This window comes from Lytechinus pictus, chromosome 13 (genome assembly GCF_037042905.1).
Source record: "Lytechinus pictus isolate F3 Inbred chromosome 13, Lp3.0, whole genome shotgun sequence".
NCBI lineage: Eukaryota > Metazoa > Echinodermata > Echinoidea > Temnopleuroida > Toxopneustidae > Lytechinus > Lytechinus pictus.
The window spans coordinates 28,124,465-28,144,879 of record NC_087257.1 but is presented as its reverse complement, the minus strand read 5'-3'; the positions used below and the strand labels follow the sequence as shown (position 1 = coordinate 28,144,879).

The 20,415-nt window shown below is 36.8% G+C and overlaps 2 protein-coding genes across 2 annotated transcripts; one reads left to right on the top strand and one right to left on the bottom strand.

Moving 5' to 3' along the window:
• Window positions 1–1,255: 1,255 nt before the first annotated feature.
• LOC129275181 (60 kDa heat shock protein, mitochondrial-like) lies at window positions 1,256–10,575 on the bottom strand. The gene is made up of 11 exons (XM_064108500.1): window positions 10,385–10,575; window positions 8,886–9,093; window positions 7,931–8,266; window positions 7,098–7,287; window positions 6,468–6,636; window positions 5,821–5,920; window positions 5,124–5,231; window positions 4,613–4,750; window positions 4,072–4,246; window positions 3,572–3,750; window positions 1,256–2,867 (listed from the first exon to the last, which is right to left on the bottom strand). Exons 2-11 carry the CDS (start codon window positions 9,075–9,077, stop codon window positions 2,703–2,705), a joined length of 1,752 nt encoding a protein of 583 aa, XP_063964570.1. The 5' UTR covers window positions 9,078–9,093; window positions 10,385–10,575; the 3' UTR covers window positions 1,256–2,702.
• Window positions 10,576–16,161: 5,586 nt separating this feature from the next.
• Window positions 16,162–20,019, top strand: LOC129274670 (10 kDa heat shock protein, mitochondrial-like). The gene is made up of 4 exons (XM_064108499.1): window positions 16,162–16,467; window positions 17,868–18,026; window positions 18,551–18,640; window positions 18,909–20,019. The coding sequence occupies exons 1-4, from the start codon at window positions 16,465–16,467 to the stop codon at window positions 18,963–18,965; spliced, it is 309 nt and encodes a 102-aa protein (XP_063964569.1). The 5' UTR covers window positions 16,162–16,464; the 3' UTR covers window positions 18,966–20,019.
• Window positions 20,020–20,415: the final 396 nt, after the last annotated feature.

Sequence of the window (20,415 nt, the reverse complement as noted above, 5' to 3'; positions counted from 1 at the left end):
AAAGCTGTTCATAAGCTTTGAGCGACTTTACAAATGACTGGTGATCATTTCTTGTGATAAAACATATACCATACTGCAAAGTTTTATTGTTGATCTAGCTTCCAGAAAAGGATCACCAGTCGCTTGTAACTTACAGCTTTATCAAACACCCACCCGGTAGCACTTTTTCAGCATTCTAAAGACTCTTGGCCCAAATTCACAAAGGTTATTTTGAAAACCATCGGTTGAACCAATGGTTTATGCAGATTTCCTGTATAGATTATGCTTATTGACCACGTATATTATACCCCTTTCATAAACCCATCCTCCAATTAGCCGCCTAAGAGTGATGCGGATAATTCAATAAAATTGCGTTCACAAACTCCGAAAATAATCTGCAGTATTTTTACGAGCGCCCGTCCTGAAAAAGGTGGATAATCGTCATGACAACTGCACACGCCCCCTCCGATGCGGTTGTGTTGGAAAAGGGTGACCCTGTGACCGCACCATGGCAATTATCCGCATTATTTGGAAATGCGTTCATAAACTCAAAATCTTGTCCCGATGCCGCTATTATGCGGATAATTGCAGCATCAAAATAATGCGGATAACTCTGGTCCTCCTCCGATTTTACGACCAAATTATGCTGCTATTAGCCGCATAATTGGGTTTATGAAAGGGGTATTAGAAAATGTCCAATGCTGCGCGCTTTTGAATTAATGAGTAAATAGTGGACTCGTGTATAAATTAGCATACTAAACCATGGCAACAGGCGTCAAATTGGCGCACTTTAACAAAAGCTTGCATTAGTATTGGACAGTTTTTAATACATGGTAAATCAAGCATAATTTATACAGGAAATCTGCTTTAACCGTGGGTTCAATCAATGGCTATATAATCACCTTTGTGAATTTGGGCCTTATGACTCATTTCAACATTCTACAAGCATTAACAATTTTAGTTTGCCTGTTCGTATGTTCTGGGCCTCGTTACATGAAGCTTAGCTATTGATCGTATGTTTGATTTTATGATCTACCATGAGGGTGGGTTGGAAGTCTGTTCTCAAAATACAGAGATCACCTCCCATACACAAAACATGCAACAGCAACACATTAGTATTTCTCACTTCATTATTTCTATTCCAGATAAATTCACATTTCCAACTCAACTTACTTCTCATGTACACCACTTTCATAATTATGACCTCGCTCTCTGTTTGGAAGATACTCACACAAATTGAAATAAAGTAACCTCAAGACTTTGGAAACATCAGTAATAATGGGAATATTTTTCTTTTTATTTCAAGAAATTACTCCACAATGATGGAATACAAACATTCATATTTGCAGTAGCAATTTACATAGGAAGTTTCTCAAATGATTTTCTTCAAAGTACCGCACCTGATAATCACATATTTATAAATTGGGTACATTCAGACAGAAACATGACAAAACGATCTATATTTCAATGCCATACATAAGCAATTTCAAGCATAATTACTCCACAACAATTTATTTTGTATAGGAGTCGATAGTCTCGTAACTTTCTTTCATTTTTTAAAATGAAAAGTGGATCAAATTTTAATATCCCTGTAGCCACTTTTAACGTGTATCAAAATACATACACTAATATTTCATATCTGCTCCTTCGAAAATACACATACTTCAAGTTATCATGATTGGTCAACAAATTGAAAATAAAAAAACAAATGTAAAAGTTCTTAGTGAGAAATGAAAATAAGATAGAAGTACCAAAAAATTCTCTCATACATATAAGCAACAATTGAAACCATTTAATCAAAAACAAATCAAAGCATGGATTTAAAATCCCTCTTAATTTCATATGATTATTTAAAGAACAGTTCCCAAAAAAGTCCCAAACCAAATCAATCCCTTGCCCACAAATATGCATCACTTTCATTGGAAATAATACATTTAATCAGATGTATACACATGCAGCTATTCATAATGTACAATGTAGAGGAACAAAAACAATCCATTGTGTGTCACCATTTGGTCATAAAATGCCTAGCTTTATCATCACTCCAGTACCATCCTACATAAAAAAGTCAGGATATATTTGCACATTTATTGTCATACACTTGTGCTGAGGGGCAGTCCTTTCAACATATCAAAGACCTTTGAACTGGCTTATTCACAGAACACCGCTGACAACCAAACAGCGGTTTTCTACCATAACAACCAGTCATGATCACACAGATAGGCAAGTCTGCTGATCTAGTACAAGATTTGTGACAGGTTTGAGGAACATTTACATTACTGACTTCATACTCTAAGGAGGTGTTGAAAGAAAGATATCTTTATCGATTGCAAATACCAACCACAAATAAGCATTTAATAGATAATTTTCACAGACAGCAAGTCAATTAAGATTTTCTTTAGAAAAAGTAGGCCAAGCCATCACTTGCAAAGAAGGCAAATAATAGCAAGAATTTTGATTGCTTTTGAGAACCTTGGGACGACTACTGTCTTGCAATTGGCTTTAGGTTTCTTGCAACACCCCCATATAGGATTCTTAGAGGCAGCCGATGATTTCTTCTTCCTCATAATGATCGTCGGTGCATGGCTGGTCGCGTCTTCTCAAATCTCTGGAATCACAATCATGTACATTTCCATTCATGTTGTTATACATTCAAATAGTTATCTCTTATATATAAAATAATCACCCTTATCTAGTTTCCCCTGATCGGGGTGCAGCTAGCCTCACATCATGCCCCCCATACCACCCATTCCTCCCATACCGCCCATGCCTCCCATACCACCGCCTGGCATCTCTTCCTTCTCTTTAGGAATCTCAGTGATGACGGTCTCGGCTGTCGCCAGGAGGGAGGCCACACCCGATGCATCCACGAGTGCTGTCCTTACAACCTATAGGTATAAAAGAAAAGATCAAAATGTAAGTGCTGATGATTCAATAACCCGATGTTTGTTGTTGGGCGAGTAGAACAGGTGCAAACACCATTGTAGGGCCTTAACTGGGTTTCTGGCAGTGTTTTTTTTTAACTGCACACGTCTGCAAATCAGTTAATACTTATATTACCCATAACTCAATACTCCTGCTGATAACTTTGAGAACTTGCCCCCAAAAGTTCTGGTTTAGATGGGTATGAATGTGAAAAATCATTTAATCAGGTAGTATGAGGAATGAACAACTTCTCAAAAGTAAACAGGTAGTTTGGTAATCAGATGGGTCTGAAAGCAGAAACTTGGAGAGATCCGAACTTTTCAGCAGTCCAAGAAATTCTTGCATGTCATGTTTCAGATAACTTACTTTTCTCACGGTACTTTGTCAAAAGTCTGTGCCTTGTCTTTGAGAAGGTATCCTGTTACAAAGGCACTATGCATCTTTTCATAGCAGCTTTCCTGCGTTCTCTATTTTTTTAAATCTATGTTGAAACGTGAGAATTGGTAATGAAAGGCCACTTGCAGGATTCCTGCAAGAAAGATCTTGCTCTGTTTTGACAAGATACCGAAGTTCAATTTTGAGGCCTAAATGAATAATCTTGGTTATTGTAGATGAACTTGAACCAAGCATGTATAATTTGAATTTTTTAAAATCAATGTCAACTTACCTTTGTGGGATCAATAATACCAGCCTGGACCATGTCAACAAACTCTCCTTCCATTGCATTATAACCAATCCCTTCTGCCGCATCGATCACCTTCTCAACAATGAGGGCGCCCTCTACACCAGCGTTGTTGGCGATGGTCTGGGTTGGGATGCGAAGCGCTCTCCTGACAATCTCCACACCTGCAGAAAGAGAAGCAAAGGTTGTATTTCATAGTCATTCCTTGACGTAAAGACTGTGGATGAATTGCCAAATAATCTGTAAATAAGCAAGGGATTTTGCCATCAGATGTCTCTTTTCTCCATATACGTAGATATGTACCCTCTTGTGGTTATACATGTCAGAGGTTTTCAGCATCTTTTATTACTGTATACAACATCTGGATTGCTTTAATGATATCAAAAGTTATCATTTCAAATCCTCTTCATTCTAAAGACTTTTTTTTGAAATAATTGTTTACTACAATTTCTTGAATTTGGCTCTTAAATTCCTTTTTATCTTACCAATCTTCTTATCAGCATTTTCAGCTGGGATGTTTTCAAGCGATGGTAGACACCTGATGAGGGCGGTACCACCACCAAGCACGATGCCTTCCTCTACGGCAGCCCTGGTGGCATTCAGGGCATCGTTCACACGATCCTTCTTCTCGTTTACTTCAACGTCACTTGAACCACCAACCTGAAAAAGATAAAGAAAGCAATATAACTATCCTCCCTTTCACTGACAAAAGGAATCAAGTGACAAAAGTGTAATTTACTGCAAAATATGTCTGCGATTTACAAAGACACCAATGCGCACAATGGATAACCGGCCATATCTCAACCTATGAAAATAGGAAACGGTCAGTAACCATTCTAACACAAACTTTGACTCTATTGCAAAGATTTCTTTTGATGACTGCTTGATGATGATCCATCTGATGTCCCAACAAACATTGCAGCTAGTGAGAAGTCTATAGGATTTAAACATTGACCTGGGTTCGATATTCTCAACCTGTTAAGTAAGGAAGCGGCCTCACCAGGATTTAGAATTAATATTTCTTACCTTCAGTACTGCTACACCATCAGAAAGCTTGGCTAGCCTTTCATTCAGCTTCTCCCTCTCATACTCTGAGTTTGTGTTCTCAATCTGTTCAGCGATCTCAGCCACTCTCGTGTCAATATCCTCTTGCCTGCCCTTACCCTGTTAAAAAATAAAAGCCAAACTTTAGTAGTAGTATATATATATATATATATATACTCTAGCAGGCCAGGGCCCCCATTGCATAAAAAAATACTCTTACGGTTAAGTTGCAATCCAATGGTGACTTCAATGGTCACTATTCTTAACAGCCAATCAAAATTAAAAAATTGTATGAAAATTACCACTGGACAGCAGAGTTACAAACAAAATTACAAAAAAATCTTTTATGCAACAGGGTCTTGTCATATTTTCTGTGACAGTACTTTTGTATCATTTCAGTGTCATATTATTATAACTATACTTCACATTTGTGTTTAAAGATGAAATATAAATTATAAAAGAAAAAGAGTCAGACTTTGGGATAAATAGATACCTTGAGAATGAGTGTATCGTCCTTGGTGATGGCGATCTCACCGACCTGACCTAGATCCTGGACCTGAACATCTTCAATCTTAACATCCATAGCTTCATCACCAAATACCTGACAAACAAGGGGTAGAGAAAGTGGGAGAAAGGGTTAAAAGACAAACTGTATTGTCTGTAATGTATTTTTTATCATTAACAATAAATTTGTGGACTTAGTCATGCCTTATGACCATGTTGCTAATACTATGTCACAATATTTGAGTTTTGAATATTAAATGTTGCCTGTAATGTCAGCTTACTCATGAATGACTGAAAAGATCTATCTTTAAACACCAGAATTAGCCAATAAGAGTGGAACATTCTACCCCCCCCCTCATTGGATAGACCTTATTAAAAGTAAAAGACGGAGGTGAAATATTTTGACTTGGGTTGAACTTTCTTAGGCGCATTACCAAAAGCCAGAGAAGTGTATTTTCCACAAGAATCCTCAAGCAAATTTTCATAACAAATCCTCACATTTCATCACAAAACAAGAAAGAATGAAGGGAAAGTGACTGTAAAATGTCCCTGAGTGCCTAAAAGGTAGGATTCTTACCAATAAAAGACATGGCAGAGATGCTTGGTAAGTTACCTAAAGTTTATATTACAATCAACAGGGCTACATCTCTGCATGTTAGCCAGAGAAAGGGAAAGCGATTACTTACAATTCCTCCTGTAGAGATGGCCATATCATGAAGCTGGTTCTTCCTGTTATCACCAAACCCTGGTGCTTTGACTGCTGCTACCTGAAGACCAACCTTTAACCTTCAGGAGGAAAGACAAAACTTTAATATCAGATCAACACATCTCAATCAGTGTCTATGTAGCATTGGGAAATGTCACATTTAGTGGACACTGGGTAGCATAGAGACAATTTTAGATTTTCTCATAAAAACAAAACTATGCATTGGAAATCTGAGGTATTTCGCTACCTAGTGAATTTGCATATTGCATCAAGTTTTGGTCAACCTAATTGCCATAATTTGACTTAAAGGACCAAATGATATTATCGCTATGCTACACAGACACTGTTTCCATGTTACAGTACACTATTTTGCTCAATAACATCATAAATGATTAGTCTAAATGCCCCAAAATTTCCAGTAAAAGGTCTTTAATATGTAAGCCCACAAACAATAAATGTGTAAAATAATAAGTTTTGGGTTAGGCTGAAATGTCACAATGTTTGCCCCAACTTGATGGAAAGGCCCAACTCTACAAGAACCCGTTTCAATTCAATGGTTTGTAAGTTCATGCATGACATTATAAGCATGTTGTTGAAGCATTCCCTAGGTCTCTAGACAGAGCTTACCTATTAAGAACCAATGTGCTTAGAGCTTCCCCATCGATGTCCTCAGCGATGATGACGAGAGGTTTCCTCTGAGCATTGGCAAGCTCCAAGGCTGGGACGATGGCTTGGATGGTTGAGATCTTCTTCTCACATAGCAACAGGAGAGCATCTTGGAATTCAACCTTTTGACCTGGAAGGAAAAGGAATCAAGGTTGTAAACATGGATGGTTTAAAAGCTTTTCATCAAATGATAGAGTTGAATGATGCCATGGCTCTTCACAAATCTGTAGATATTCAAAGAAAACTTGCACAGCTACATGTAAAACTTTGGAGACCACAGTCAACACATTTTAACCAGACCTTTTCAGACAATTTTGCAAAGACATAATGACACATAACAGTAACCGGATAAGTAGTTTTTCCTATACAAGCAAACTTGTTTTGTAATTTTATTATATTGCAATTGTGCAAGTTAGATGCATATCACTAGTTCTTTTTATTACTCTCTTCAAATTAGGTCTTTTGCAAAGTCTTGGTGAAACACATAAAGAGAACATTCTTTTTTTGAAAAAATTCAACTTCAATTCACTCTTTTGTTGAAGCTTTTCTACAATCTTGTGCATCACCACAAATTTCACCCAAATGCAATACCTTTAGCTGAGTTGATAAAATATGGCGAGATGTATCCTCTGTCAAACTTGAGACCCTCAATGACCTCGAGCTCATCATTTAATGTCTTGCCATCCTTGACGGTAATAACACCATGCCGCCCGACCTTCTTCATCGCCCTGGAGATGAGTTCACCGATTCCTGCATCTCCGTTAGCTGAGATGGTAGCAACCTGTAGCAAGAGGAAAGTAAAAGTGAAACTGGCTATAATTGAGTGAAGCTGAATTTTAATCATAGAGTTGTCAGGTTTTGGATAGTTTGGTCAAAAAATTGCTTAACATATGAGATTGAATAACATGAGGGTGATTTAAAGTGGCACAATTAACTGTGGGTCATTCTCAGGGATACAGAAGCGAGCGATAGTTCCATGTCACAAGGCTGATGCTAAGGCCCGCCTTGACTACATCCCTGATCGTTATCAACTAGAAAATATTCAATTCACGACTATCACCTATAACTGATTGGATAGAGTGCGTAATTGAAAAAGCAACTTGATAATCGTTGCCTCATAAAGGCTGTTATTTTACTTTATTATAATTTGATTTGTAAACTGGAAATACCAAATTTCTTCCTCTTCAAAAGCAGCATTGGCAAAGTAAAATATTGCTTGACTGTACAACCTACTGAAAATAGCACAAATGATATATTCCAAACAGCACAATATTTATATCTGAAATACAGAGTAGTAAAGTTTTGTTAACCCAATATAGACTGAAGCTGCATAATGTGGGCTGGGGTCCATAGAAAATATGTCATAGTATAAATTGCTAGTCTCCAATGGGTTAATTAGGTATTTAACAAGTAGGACAGTTCACCTGTGCAATTTCTTCTGGTGTTGTAACTGGTTTGGACTGTCTCTGTAACTCCTTAACAACGACATCAACAGCGTTCATAATGCCCTTCCTGATTTCTGTAGGGTTGGCTCCCCTGCTGATGTTATCAAAACCCTCCTTGGCGATAGCTCGTGCCAATACTGTTGCTGTCGTGGTTCCATCCCCGGCTTCTTCGTTCGTGTTATTTGCAACGTCCTGGACAAGTTTAGCTCCAACGTTCTGCCATTTGTCTTTGAGTTCAATGGCTTTGGCGACTGTGACACCGTCTTTTGTGATTTTAGGACCACCCCAGCTTTGCTCTATAATTACATTACGTCCCTGTCAATTACAAAAAGGGAAAGTTAGCATGATGGAAGAAAGTAGAACGAGCAGTCAAGGACAAAGATTTTGGAAAACTTAGTTAATTCAATAGCTCTTGAGGAACAAGTGAACTTGTTCATACACACAACAAACAAACAAAAGAAGCCACCTTGGCAGTGAAGCACTTTTCTTTTAACATTAGCCTACATAAATAAATTATACAATTTTTGTATAGAGATGGAGGACAATTAAGCACAGAAAGAAAAGATTATCAGTTATCTGATCTCATCATCTGATCCTGAAAAATTGCTTTGTCTTAGAAGGTTATTTGACTTACAGCAGGAATCAGTTGGCTGTTTGATTGATTAAACCTATCTGCTACAACAAAAAATCATCTTTTTATGGCAAGCAAGAACAGGCTGATAAGTGACAAACAAACCAAAGGATTGTTTTGTATGGCTCAAAAAGCCCGGAGATGCACAATAGATCTCCCACAGCACTGTACATACATGTATAACAAACTGTACAAGAAAAAAAATTTCTTCATTGCTGTCTCTTCAATTTGAAGTTAAATTTAAATGCTGGCAAATTCCCACCAAACTAAGAAACCCCTGCCCCCTATTGACCATCAACTCACTTTGGGGCCCATTGTGACTGCTACAGCATCTGCAAGGAGGTCAACGCCCTGAAGCATCATACCCCTAGCCTCTGCACCAAACTTGATATCCTTGGCATAGCTTCTGGCAAGATGTGGGCACACGACTCTGTTTACTGATGGGGTCAGGGCCCGGGAGGTCAAAGGTCGGAGGACGCTGGATAGTCTGTACATGATGGAAGCTTGAGTGCTGTAGGAAAGGAAGACAGTGAGAATGTTACCTTGTTCATTTATAAGCTCGTTGTTTTGTGAAAATTTTGAACCAACTAAAATAAACTAAAGTTGACCAAGCACTGCCTGGCTTCAGTTTTTAGTTTGCTGAGGCATGCCTAAGCAACAGTGGTGGATAAAGGGGTGGTCCCAAACATCGGACATATCGGCCGATTGTATTGGAAATGCGTGCTGTTGACGTGCGTGCACTCGTTTTCAGAACAAAGTCGCTCGCAGCTAAGCGAAGACATCCGATGTTCGGAGTAGTTCAGATTGGACCTTGGTGTTTGGAAGTTCTTTTCCTAAAGCTAACATAGCATAGAGGGCACATGACATGACTCCCACTCTCTAATCAGCACCAATCCACGGACTCATCTTCCCTCCTCAGGGAAGATGGCGCTGATTCATTGCTCAGACTCAGAGAAGATCAGTGGCTCATGTGCCCTCTATGTTAGCTTTGGGAAAGAGAACTTCCAAACACCAAGGTCCAATCTGGACTATGTTTGGAGCAGAAAGAAGTCCGTTTGGTAAGTAAATTATCATTACTTACCGATTTCTATATAGAAATTGATACTGTAGTTATATAAGCAGGGGCCGCGGAACGGTTTTCAAAGTGGGGGGGCTGACCGCGCAAAAAATCACAATCATATGGTCATTTTTACGTTTTTGTACACGGTTTTGGAAAAAAGTGGGGGGGGGGGGCTGAAGCCGGTCCAGCCCCCCCGCTTCCGCGGCCCCTGATATAAGTAAAATCGGAATTTGCGTAGGGAAAGTAAATTATTTTATCAACAATTAGCCTAAGCCTTTTAGTATTACAGAGACCGAAGCTTGTTACTAGTTTTGGTCAACAAAAACTGTCTGTCTTGTAGTTGTACTTGTAAGTTGTAGTTGTCCTTGTCATGCTTGTCATCAGTCATGCTTGTACTTGTACTATGATAACAATCGACAATATGTACTAATAATATTGGTTGAAACTGAAAGAAACAGAAGATTGCAAGATCGAACTTGTGTTGAAATGACATTTAAATTGTGAAAAGAAATGTGGAATAAGTACTAACCATGCTAACATTAATAGAAAAGAAAGACAGAGCATTCAGATTCAGAATCAGAGTCAGACTAACGTTAGTTCAGACATCCAGAATTCGGCAGAAATTAAAAACAAAACTTAAAAAGAATGTTGTTGGGGGCACACTTCACTTCTAATTTGACTTCTAAAATGTGCCTATGCGTTCAAAGAACAAAGCTACATTAATAAATAAAATCTTACTTACGCCTTATGTAAATAGAAGATGAGATTTTGTTAAGTTACACCACCAGTTTGTCCAGGGCAGGTCTTCGGGGGAGTTACGGCTGAGATCAGTGACAAATGCCGGTAAACCAGCTCACGTTGGTTGCACGCGCACGTGTAATCTCGAATGTTCGCACGTGCTGCATCAAAGCCTCGCACGCACGAATATTGCATAATCAAGGGCATTTAAACATTTTCGAGTGCCCTGCACCCACATAACCAAATAAATACACATCTCATTGGGTAAATTAAACGTAGAATTGATTGCTTTGAAATGATGTTATGGCTTTTTTATTTTTATTGATATCTACAATATTCAATGATGGGACAGTGGGAGCAATTTATGGCTTTAAAATCAAGAAGTTTTTCATAATTTTATATTCATACAGGTTACAGGGCTACCCTTGAATTCTACCGTCATATGTAATCGATTAGAACACAACCGATGGGATGTTAGACTCTGTTTAGTCATTTATCTAAATTCATTCAAAGACATGCCTATAAAAGGTATAGTCTGCAGGTACAGAATTAGTTTGCGCAATTAGTGCTTAATGCAGAGTCTGAAGTAGTGAGACTTTTTTTTTTAATAATTCTGTTTTTATTATACAAATTGAAATAAATCACAAAATTTACAAATGATTAATAGGTGATTGCAAATCACATAAACACAATTTAGTTACACAAAAAATAACAACCATAATAATAATTTAAAAAAAAAAAAAAACCTACCCACTTATCCTCCCCCACCCCCCCCCCCCAAAAAAAAAGGAATGTGGCAATGCGATGACTTAATATCAGTGTTATCTAAACAAAGATAGGTGATTTGGTAAATAAAGTAGACAAAACAAAATATACAAGCTATGATTATATGAAGTGGTTTCCAAACAACTATTCATAGGATTAAAAAGCACAACTGGTTATCCAAGACGACATAATTATGGAGGTTTTTAAACGAATAAGTATATCAAGGTGACTGAGATACAAGTTGCATGAAAAAATGGGATCTGATGTCTACAACCATAATTATAACCAATACAGTGCAGTATTATATAAAAAAATGGGACACTAAACCTGTTATACAAAATATACAGTGTTAGTTATCATGTAACCTATACTGACATTTTTTAAAACCAAATTATAAGGTGAATCGCCACTTCTTAAAGTGAGCGGGCAACTTATTTTTTTTCTTAGCTATCAAATATTCCAAGTCTTGTTGTTTTTTAACAAATGTTTTAAAATGAGCAAAACTTGGAGGATTATTCTTAAATTTACATGTATGAATATAATACTTCAAAAGTAAAAAAAGGTATGAAATGAACTTATCAGTTGAGAGTCCGAACATTTTTTCAAAATTAGAACCATTTATTTGAACATTATTTTGGGAAATTTTCGTTAAAAGGGATTGCCAAATAGGAATTACCCTTTCACATTCGCAAAACAGGTGGATAATTGTTTCCTCACTTTTATCACAGAAAACACAATTGGGTGAATCCTTAGATTTAATCTTATACAAAAAATCATTTAATGCTATGGCTTTATGAAAAATCTTAAAATAGAAAGATCTTAATTTAGTATCAATGGTACAAAAAAAAATTGTGTAGTGTACCTTTTCCCAATCGATAGATACTGGTATTGGTAAACGTTCATCCCAATAAGAGTATCTTTTGTCAGGTGTGTGTGATCCCCTAAATAAAATGTATGAATGTCTAGGGACTTTTTTATAACTCAACAATTTATGTACAATTGTTTCATGAACACCAATAATATCAGGGTCAAAACTCACCAACCATTCTTCAGGGATGCACTTAAGTAAAATAATTATATTTCCTTCTGTCTGTTTGGGGGATTCCAAAATCTAACACAAGCTCTTCAAAGAGTTTGTGACCTAAAAGAGGAGGATTAAATAAGTCAGATAACATTAATACATTTCTCTCATGCCACATTGGATAATTAAGATACTGTTTAGATTTTGAACGAATCAATTTGTTATACCACAGGAGTTGACAACCACTCAAATCTGAAAAATGTTTACCATAACATTCGACAGCAGCTTCCTCCCTAAATGAATACCACATTCTCAATGCTTCAGCTAATTGTATATTACCAAGACTGTTTAAAATGCTCTCAGGAGCATGAGATTTCCACAAAATTTGAATATCATGATTAATTTTTTCTAAAAAGGCTACTTCAATCTTTTTCCATGGAGCATCAAAATTCTCATCCAATAGGTGTTTTACCCAGACCATTTTTTGAGCACATGCAAAAGAAAAAGGGTCAATCATTTTTAGTCCAGCCTGAGTATAATCATTACACATTATCTTACGTTGAACTCTATCCTTGCCTCCATTCCAAATAAATTTAAAAAATAATTTATTTAATTCTTTAAAAAAGGCTCTGGGTAATTTAACAGAAAGAACAGAAAAAAGATAGATTAACTGTGGCAAAATAAGAGTTTTGACAACACAGATTCTACCAATTAGAGAAAGGTTTCTAGTTCGCCAGCAGTTTAAAGTTTGCTCCATTCTTTTTAGTTTCTCTTTATAATTTAACTCATAAATTTGTGCAACATTAGACAAAGATTAGAGTTTGGCATCTAGTCTTTATTCTAGACATGGTTGGTTGAATTATAAGTGTCAAATATGAGTATGTGCTGGGAGACTATTTAAGTGACTGGAAATGTGCCCGGGGAAATGCTCCCATGCGGCATTTTTTCAAAGGACAATTAGTCCACCCCAACAAAAAGTTGATTTGAATAAAAGGAGAAAACCCCTACAAGCATAACACTGAAAATTTCATCAAATTTGGATGTAAAATAAGAAATAGAAATGACATTTATAAGTTTCGTTTAAGTTTCACAAACAATATTCACATTCCTGGTCGGTACGCAAATGAGGGGACTGATGACATATATCACCCACTCACTATTTATTTGTATTTTATTATATGAAATATTCTAATTTTAGCCTCATTGTCCTGCGAAAAAAAGTTAGGCCTATATCCCCGCGAGGCTCATGTGGTATACCATATTGTTATTATGTTTTTTGGTTCAGTAATATAAATCGGTAAAAATGGAAATACTGTATTATTCAAACAATACAAAACAAACGAAATAGTGAGAATAGACATCACCGACTCTCTAATTTGCATATCACTGATTGTGCATATACCAAGGAGATATCACTGTATAACTCCTTGATATAGCTGTTTTGTGAAAAATAAGCGAAACTGTTATTAAGTTATCCGATTTTGATGAAATTTTCAGCGTATTAGGCCTATAATGCTTGTTTGATTAAAATCAAAACGTTTCTTAGATGGACTTGACCTTTAAGCTTTAGTGCCAGACATGCCACAGGGGCCTGGATTTTTTTTAAGATGGGGTGCTGGCTTGTAAAATTTTGACAGTCAAGCAAATGAACATTTGTAAAAATAAGTTTCACTCCAGAACTTGATGAAGGTGAATTTGATCAGAAAAAAATTGAATGAAGAAATGAATGAATGAATGAATAAATAAATAAATAAATAAATGAATAAATAAATGAATGAATAAATGAATAAATGAATAAATAAATAAATAAATGAATAAAAACAAATAAATAAATGAGACTAAAAAAATAAAGGTTTTCACTAGAGGTGCTTTCGATTAGAAAAATATGATTTGACAAGCAGGAGGAAAAAAGTGTTTTGTTTATAGACTCGCCACTCAGTTGCGCCCACTTTGGTCGGGTGCGATAACCCCAGCACGCCCACTACGTAGGGCCTTGCCCTTGACATCTCAATTTTTCATTAAAATTCTGTGTTATTTCCATTTAAAAGTTAATTGTAAGCGGACTATCTGGGATATAGGACTTTTGCTCAAAAAAAAAAATAGATTTTGATATATTCAACATAGGCCTATAAATTATATCGCCCTTTCCTATCATAGAAGTGGAACTTGAGTGAGGGTGAATTCATGCAGAGCTAGCACAAATTAAGTCACCCCACCCAGGACCAAAATCCAGTTGAAACCAATTAGAGCAAAACGAATTGAAACCAGTTGGCCAACTGGTTTCAATAGGGAAATTGGAACAACTGATTCCAAATGAAACCAGTTGCCAATTGGTTCCAGTTAAAACCAATTGGGCAACTGGAACCAGTTGGCAATGGGTTTCAATTGGTTGAGTTGAAACCAATTAGGCAACTGGTTTCAATTGGTTCCAATTTCCCTATTAAAACCAATTGAATCCAATTGGAAGCAACTGGTTTCAATCAGGGGTTCCAGTTGGAACCAATTGAAGGCAACTGGTTTCAACCAGAACCAGTTGAAACTAATTGGTTTCCAACTGGATCCGATTGGAACTTCCAGTTGGAATGAATTTAATTAGTTACAAATTTTGCCTCCGACGAAGATTCTGCTAGGATCGAAAGCTTAGGCCCCTGTTGACTTTCTATAGATACAAATGAATTAGAATTTGCATTAACTATTGCTCATGCCAACAAAGAAGCAATGTTATATGTCTATTAATACCAATGTAAAGGGCGTTCATTATTGATAAAATAGACTTTCATATATATATATTTATATGAAAGATCTTCAAATATATGTATTTGTATTTGATTTAATTTGGTAACCAGTTAGTGGTGTACTTATGACCTTATAATCTGTTTTAATTATAATCTAAAACATTTATTAACATGGTTTTCACTGCTAAGCATTCTAAACACTTATCTGAAACAAGTATGGTACCTGAAATGGAAAAGAATTAAATAGGTACATTGTAAATGATGATGAATCACATAAAACATTCATCTGTGCACACTGGCAGATAATATGCAAATTAACTCGTTTCAATTGGAACCAGTTGGGTAACTGGAAAATTTCCATTGGAAACCAATTAGAAGTCATCTCCAGTTACCCAACTGGATCCAGTTGGGATTTCCAGTTACCCAACTGGTTTGTTCCAGTTAGGATTTCCAGTAACCCAACTGGTTCCAGTTAGAAATCATTTCCAGTTGGAAGTCATTTCCAGTTACCCAACTGGTTCCAGTTGACCAACGGGTTCCAGTTAGGATTTCCAGTTGCCCAACTGGTTTCAATTGCATGGTTTCAACTGGAAATTGTTATATTCCAGTTAAAACCAATTGAAATCAAACTGCGCTAATCATACATGCATAAGTATATATAGTGTATATAATGAGCCGGTAATGAGCAAAGACAATAATTGAGCCGGGGCAATTAACATGCATGCAGGTGTCTCATGCAGTTTAAAACAAAATCAGTTTAAAATTTCAAATTGTCAGTTTTTTGTTTTTTTAGCGGCCTCTTTATCTTATGTCTATGATTATAATTTTTTTATATGTATTGATCGATTCCTTTTGGCCGTGTAATGCTCCCAAGCCATCTACACGCCTGTGACATGCAGGGCACAAACGGGACACATAATAAAGGAAATTTCCCTCAGGAGTTTAAATTAGACGGCCACATACTGATAACTCAACGGACCTATAAGGAATGATGCAAGGACTATTCATTTTTTTTTTTCGAACAGTTTTCTTTTATACACTACGTCTATTATTTTATGTTTATGCCATTCTATATTTAGTTGTATGATTTCGATTGTATTCATATATTCCATGCCGGGATTCCATGCCCCCATTGACGCCCCTCGACACTATCTTGACTTCAAACGGCTGTCAAGAAAGTCTAAAGGAGATCGATCATCAAGTTTCTAGAACGTTCGGGGACCCTGCCGCTGACCCTGATGTGATGCAATGTTTTATGTTCTTGCAAAGTAGATAAATTAATCCATTTGTGTGTATTAAATGTGAACGACGATTATTATTGTCCCTTTTCTCTGTCTCATAGACGATGTATGAGATGAGTTTATTTATGAAAGGGGAATTTTAGAGAGGTTTTTAAGAAAGGGGGAGGGGTCGTCAATGCGTACGCGTACGCGCGCGGCAGCATTGTTTTTGCTAAACACGTGTGATTAGCCGAGCGGACCTGTGCTGTGCAACAAGGGTCGAGATCGAGACTGCCGGATAGTCAAAATTAAACGTATCTTAGGGAAATAAACCTCAAATAAAATGGTAAGAAAATTTATACGATATGAATGTTTCGTTCAGATGTACAATATATTGATACATTCAAATATTAGTTGTTCTAGATCATGTGAAATTCGACTTGGCTTGATCATGCAGTCCCTGGCATTAAATTCTGTGTGTGCTGTGCGCATTAACGTGTTATTGTTAATATTCTTGTTTGAACTTTGTCTTTGATAGTGGTACTGCGTTAATTCCGTTTGATTGAGTGTAGCAGCAATGTCTGGTAGTACTTTAGTTTGTAGTGCACGCCACTACCGGTGGTCATGATGGTGATGATGATGATTGGTAGGACATCCTGATCCAATGACAATGTATCACTATCAGTTATCACTATCATTAAAAAAAAAATAGAGGGGGATCAGAGACGGAGGGGTACTTAGTCTTAGGCTTTCAAAAAGTGAGCAGATGTTGATCAATATTCAATGACTGAGCTGAGTTTGAACTCGGAACTGGGGTTGAGAATGCAGGAGTCTGAATGAGGAGAAGGCCTTACACAGGCTTAACTTCTGGAGTAAAACAATGAAAAGTTCTAATAAAAAGAGAATCAAACTCAGAGGAGGAAAGCTAAGAGAAGAGGAGGAGGAATTCATGCATGCATGGAATTAAAATTGAGGAGGGGAAAGAGAAAGGGAAGAAGAACAAATCAATTGGAAGGGGAGCGTGAGGAAGTGGGGGAGAAGTTCAAGAAGAATATAGAGCAACTCAACATTTTATCACTTGTTTTCCCATTCATACTTTTTATCCCCACCTTTATTTTATTTTTGCTATTTTTCTACCTTTTTTTTATTGCTCTTCTTGCCTTTTACCTATGTCGATCAATGCCCACTTTCCATAAGCCCTTTTCCTTGACCTCCACTGCCATGGTACAGGAGAAAAACATTGTTGTAGCCTGGCCTAACTTATAATATCTACTATACCATGAACTACTGAGCTAACCTTAATAATGGATCACTGAAAGTACTTCGGTGGCCTGGTTGAAGATTAACTACAGAAGCACAAGATGTTTGATGCGAAGCGTACCGTTGCAGAGCGCTCTGTCGGGTCCTAGCTGGAGTATGTATACTGCCGGGGTATGTCACGTTCACAGGCCAGGTGATACACCCTTTCAGCTATGGATTCATTAGAAGCAAACTCAAACAACTACTTAACCTACAGGAATGACTCGGCTTATATAGGGAACCATGAGCTGTGACTAGAGCCAGGAGTTATGTGGCTCGCCAAAAGGGAATACGTATGTAACCATATGGATAGCAGATAGATAAACTATATAAAAGTGCTTGTCACTACAACACATTCTTGACCAGTGTAGTACATCAGTTATTTCTCTCAAAATGTTTTTTTTTTTCCTGAGATTTTTATTTTGTTTTTAAATCTTATATTCTCAGGCTGTTTTCAGGAGATTCAGACCACTGTTTGACCGGATCCTTGTGGAACGACTTGTCCCCGAGACCAAGACCAAAGGAGGTATCATGATCCCAGAGAAGGCTCAGCAGAAGGTCAATCAAGCTACCGTTGTAGCAGTAGGAGCAGGGTCTAGAGATTCAGTGAGTATTCAGCAGGAAAGGGAAAAGGGTGTTGTTTCATTTATAAAGCTGTACATTGCTTTACTTTATGCTTCAGTAGGAATCACAACATTTTTTTTTATGTTGAAGTTCGCTGTTAATAACGTGAACATGACCACTAGTGTCTACTATTGTCATTTTCAAATAAATTTGTGGTAGGAAATCCAACAGAATCAAACAAAAGACCACTGAGTGATCGTACCATTACCTTGCATTGCGTAGTATGACTGCTCAGGCAAATATTCTGTATTCTTTGCCAATTGATTCCGATAGAAAAATCATTCAGCAATATTAGCAAAATGAACAAGGCATTTTATCAGTAGCCTAGTCTTTTCTTCAAGATATGATTATTTCTTACATCTTACCAGACCACGGGCCTGTAGCAGAAAGTGTTAAAATCGCATTCAACTCCAAATATCAATTGCAACTTGTCAACCAAACAGAGGCATACATTTATCTCATTTTTAATTACTTCTGTTGGCCTTTTTTTTTCTCATCCAACACAGTCGGGTACTGTGCACAAGGTCGCTGTAGATGTTGGTGATAAAGTTCTACTTCCAGAATTTGGAGGAACCAAGGTTTCATTTGAAGAGAAGGTAAAGTACTGAAACATTTGGAATAAATGTTTTCCACATGTCATGATTTTATTTTGTGGTTCACGTAGTGGTGGATAAAGATAACTTTTGAAATGTAACTTTTATTTAGTTTATCAGTCATCAACCGTGCATGCACATGTATTTGCAACCGATCGTAGCATTATGAATGACATAAAACATCCTCAGAAGGTCCCCTTTTTCATTGACTGCAATGTTTTTATGTTATTAATGATAATATATTTTCATTCTTTCTTTCTTTCTTTTACAGGAATATTTCATCTTCAGGGAAGGCGATATAATAGGAGTTCTGAATGAGGAAAAGTGATGGAGATTTAGAACAATATCTAATTATAACATGTGACCACAGCCAGTGTTGACTCCTATTCGATGCATGTATGATGTATGGTGTAAATATGAAGATGATTTATTGGTTGGATGATGGTGTTGCTTTTCTACAAGTATTTGTCTTTGTATTTTGATATGTTGCAGTCTTGGATTTGCCTAAAATGGAAAGTTCAAATATTATGTTAATTTACTCATTTCCGTTTGCCTCATAAAGGCTCATATTATATTGATTAATGATGGGAAAATGCGTCAATACAACCCCTTTATCTTGCTTTTAACTCTACCCAGTCCAGTTTACACAGATTTCGAAACTGCATAGCATGACCATCTAACCCTGCTGCAATATTATGTTACTAGTCATACAAATATTTTTAAAAGGGTGACAGTATCCTTGTATTTCAACTACTATCACTGTCATAAGATGGCAATTTGTTTTAGATACATGTACAAGATTTTATCAGTAATGATTTATATCAAGCCCCCCTGTGTAAAGCAACACTTAAATTTTTCTTGGTAATCTGTTACCCTGGCTCTGTTTCATGAAGCTTGTCAGCACTGACAATGTGTCATTCTCCAATAGTTACCATAGTAAACACTTACAAGCAATTCTTGGCCAATGGGAACCAAGAACTTCACTGAAATTGTCATAGCTGACAATGTAATCAGTGTTGTCAACTTTCATGAAATGGTGTCCACTAGTTTATTTCTTATCCTATCAGTATTGAAAAAAATAGAAAGCAAACTGGCTCTGTGATTGTATACTATTCTGTTGGCCTGGTGCTTTATACATATTAATTACATGAACATTGTAGTACTGACAACTGTATTCTTAGCATCAATTCCGATGGTCGTTGTGAATTGCTCCTTGCATCCTGATGCTTATCTCAAGTTTTGGCTGTTAAATCATCATTAACCAAAATAGTGTTTGTACTATGTACCTTTGAGGTATGGATATGTCAACATTCATGAATGAATAGCACCATGTATGTAAAATTATGACCTGATCATGTTGATTAAAACTGAATTACATTGTATATCTTCCAAACGGTTTCACGGGACTGAATCTGTCAACTAATTCTCTTTCATGTGGTAAATCACACTAAGAGAAGAATATATATAGAGTACCAAAGTGATGACATCACAAAAACCCTTCAGCATTTCTACATCATACCAGGGCGGGGCATGATGAAAAACTCCCAACAGCCCAAATTTAGTGGGAATCAGTTGATGGGGGCCAGAGGATATGACCTCTTGAAAACATAATTTGCCCCATTAAGTCAGTGTACCATTGGTGTGGTTCATTTAATTCTTGGGGCCCCCATTGAATGATTCCTACCAATTTTTGTGGGTTTTGGAGGTATTGCATGAAAATGTCTTTAAAAATGCTGAAATACAAAATTGATGTCACACTTCAGTGCTCTATTGCAGAT